Raw genomic sequence first — 2590 nt, forward strand, 5'->3', positions numbered from 1 at the left:
GCCCTGCAGCTTGTACCTGAACATGCAGTCTGTATTGCAAAGTTGGACGTACCCAGATACTCAAACAATTGTGTGAGAACATATTTAAATACTCAATCAGGTCATTGCGTATATTCCCAAATTTAAATGCTCTTTGGGACCAAGGTCAAAGTCGTGAATCCACTGGAGTACCGAGCTCCTAAGCTAGTATTTGTAAGCTTCTAAGTACAAGAGTGATATTTTTGGTATTCTTGTGATAATGTTCTTACTGATGGTTGGGCAGTCTGTGTCAGTAGAAGCTTCAGGGCTGTCTGCGAGGCATTCTCCAGTCTGGCTGTCACACATTCTCCCTCCACAGTTACACGCTGGGGGAAAAAGAAAGGACTTTTGAAAGAATAATCTTCAAAATGTACAACTCCCCTTTCCCTCCCCAACCCAGCACTAGTGAAATTATTTTATTTAGGATTGTGCATGAATAGTCAAACCAATATCAAGAACTTCTTAGACTGCTTTTTCCTTCAGTATGTAGAAAAAGTTTTTTTTTTCACTGTGGTCAAAATGAACCAAATGAAATACTAAGTGGAAAACAGAATGAGAACACCTCTGCTGAGATTTCTTTTTTGAAGCCTGGTTTACAAGCAGAGTCAGCGAGGCCAGAGTTGCCCAGATGGGCCATTGTGCATCAGCATCTAGACAGAATGACATTTAGGAGATGTGCTAAGAAAAAGAGCACAACTAAAGTTAATATTAGTTACAAGTTTCTCCAAAGCAATGTAGAATTTATCAGCACTGTGTCAGGCTGTCACTTGAAAGGCTTTGCAGCTATCAGGGATTGATAGTGGACTCCAATTCCATCATCACTTTGAACATATCAAAAAGTAAATATCTCCTACCACTTACAATGAAGAATAAATGACATTTTACATTTTTTCATACTTGGGTAAGGAACATTTTTATTGCCAGCACAAGCAGCTTTTTCAAAAGTCTACTTTTTAATCTAAAGTGGTTCTTTCAAGGTTTGATTGGCCTTTTGAAAAATATTGTTTTAAAGATTAAAGTATTCTTCAAATACTTTGATACAGTAACAAAAACTCAAGCAGAACATAACAACAGCCACAACTTTTCTGAAATTAGCTTTGCTCTTGTGATTTATGGTTTTCAGCAAAATCTCATGCAACAAAGTATTTTACCACCGTTTTATTGCAGCCCATTCATTTTTCTCTATGAATTACCCTTGTATTTACATTTCACATTGCACATTCAAGGAATTATCAGGGAAAATATGTAATACAGCTTCAAAGACAACATGATGCAGTAACATTAGAATAACTCTGTATAAGTGGACCAGTGTTAGTAGAACTAATCAGTTTTTGTGCTAATGTAAGAACAGAAATTGGTTATGAATTTTCTGGTGTAGTTGGTATTTTGACCTTATCCCAGTTAGTATGAACTGGGTGCCTCCCAAATTTTGGATCTACAAGTATTTTTAATTTGCTATTTTTTTGTTAAGAAGTGAAAGAAAAGTCTCAGTTGAAAGCAGAGATTTCTCTTTACCTGTATCTTGGAAACTAGGTTGCCATGCCCTGATGGCACGATCACAGTTACAAGATTAAATTTTGGATGAGATCAGTGCTCAAGTAAATAAAATTGTGTCTTCTTATTTAAATGAATATCTGTTAGTTTACTACACAAAAAGTTGTAGCAAATTAATTTTAAAAGCAGTCCTGATCATTTTTCAACTACTTGTTTAAGAAGTACCACATTTTTTGTAGGGAATTAAGACTTTCAGTGCTACTGTGGTTTACTGGTGGAGAAAGCTTCTGAATTTCCTTTTATTTCTGAGAGACATTTGTGGAGAGTTTTGAAGTGTGGCTAAAGGATATCTGATTAAAAAAGAATTTTTAAAAGCAGCTGAAAACTACTGTTCACAGCTACACAGGTTTTTACCTTTGTGCTCAAAAGAAAAAGAGATGGTCTTGGATGGATAGAGCTGTTTGTTCCTTTAGTTTTTGGCCTTTCTTTGTTCTGTATACCCTTTGAGATGCTCTGTGGAAACCCTATAAGCAGACTATCTTGATTCTTCCACTATTAGAATATTAAATTAACTTCTAAATAGAAAAAAGCCATACCTCTCACAACATATCCAAGTGCGCAAGCACTTTTTATTTTTAGTAAACATCAAGCACTACAAGGAAATCTGCTAACAAAGAGAATTACCATGCTCATTTGTAGTCTGCTTGAAAAACCTGTAAAGAAAAGTCCTGTGCATCTACTCAAGGATACAAACAAAAAAACTATACTGAGGAGACAAAAATTTGACTTGAGTTTCAAAACTGTGTGTTCAGAGATGCCTTCCAAAATAATGTGTCACACAACCTCTTTAGACACTTGGAATACCCTGTAATCCTCAGATTTCTGGCAAAGCTACTCTTAGGTGTTTGAAGCTTTGCTTTTGTCTATGGCCAGGGCACAGTTGCTGAGGTTTGCTGAGTTGAAGTTCTGGGTGTGTTTCTCCTGCCTCATGGAATTCAGCAGCCTCAGACTAGATCCTGTCATTCATTCCTTATGGGAGAAGTGCAGTTAAATCATCTCAGGGGAGGTGACTTAAGCA

The 2590-nt window shown here is 36.5% G+C and overlaps 1 protein-coding gene across 1 annotated transcript in view; it reads right to left on the reverse strand.

Moving 5' to 3' along the window:
- The window catches only part of LOC114071213 (laminin subunit alpha-4-like), a gene marked incomplete at its 3' end in the record, with an annotated part of 39264 nt that overhangs the window by 5720 nt on the left and 30954 nt on the right, over positions 1–2590 (reverse strand). Inside the window, exon 6 of the mRNA XM_027908966.1 lies at positions 249–344. Coding sequence (XP_027764767.1) covers positions 249–344 — 96 coding nt within the window. The remainder of the gene's footprint in view (positions 1–248; positions 345–2590) is intronic.

This window comes from Empidonax traillii, unplaced genomic scaffold, assembly GCF_003031625.1.
Source record: "Empidonax traillii isolate 1590-97213 ecotype Southwest subspecies unplaced genomic scaffold, ASM303162v1 scaffold1899:size51410, whole genome shotgun sequence".
In the NCBI taxonomy this organism is placed as follows: Eukaryota; Metazoa; Chordata; class Aves; order Passeriformes; family Tyrannidae; genus Empidonax; species Empidonax traillii.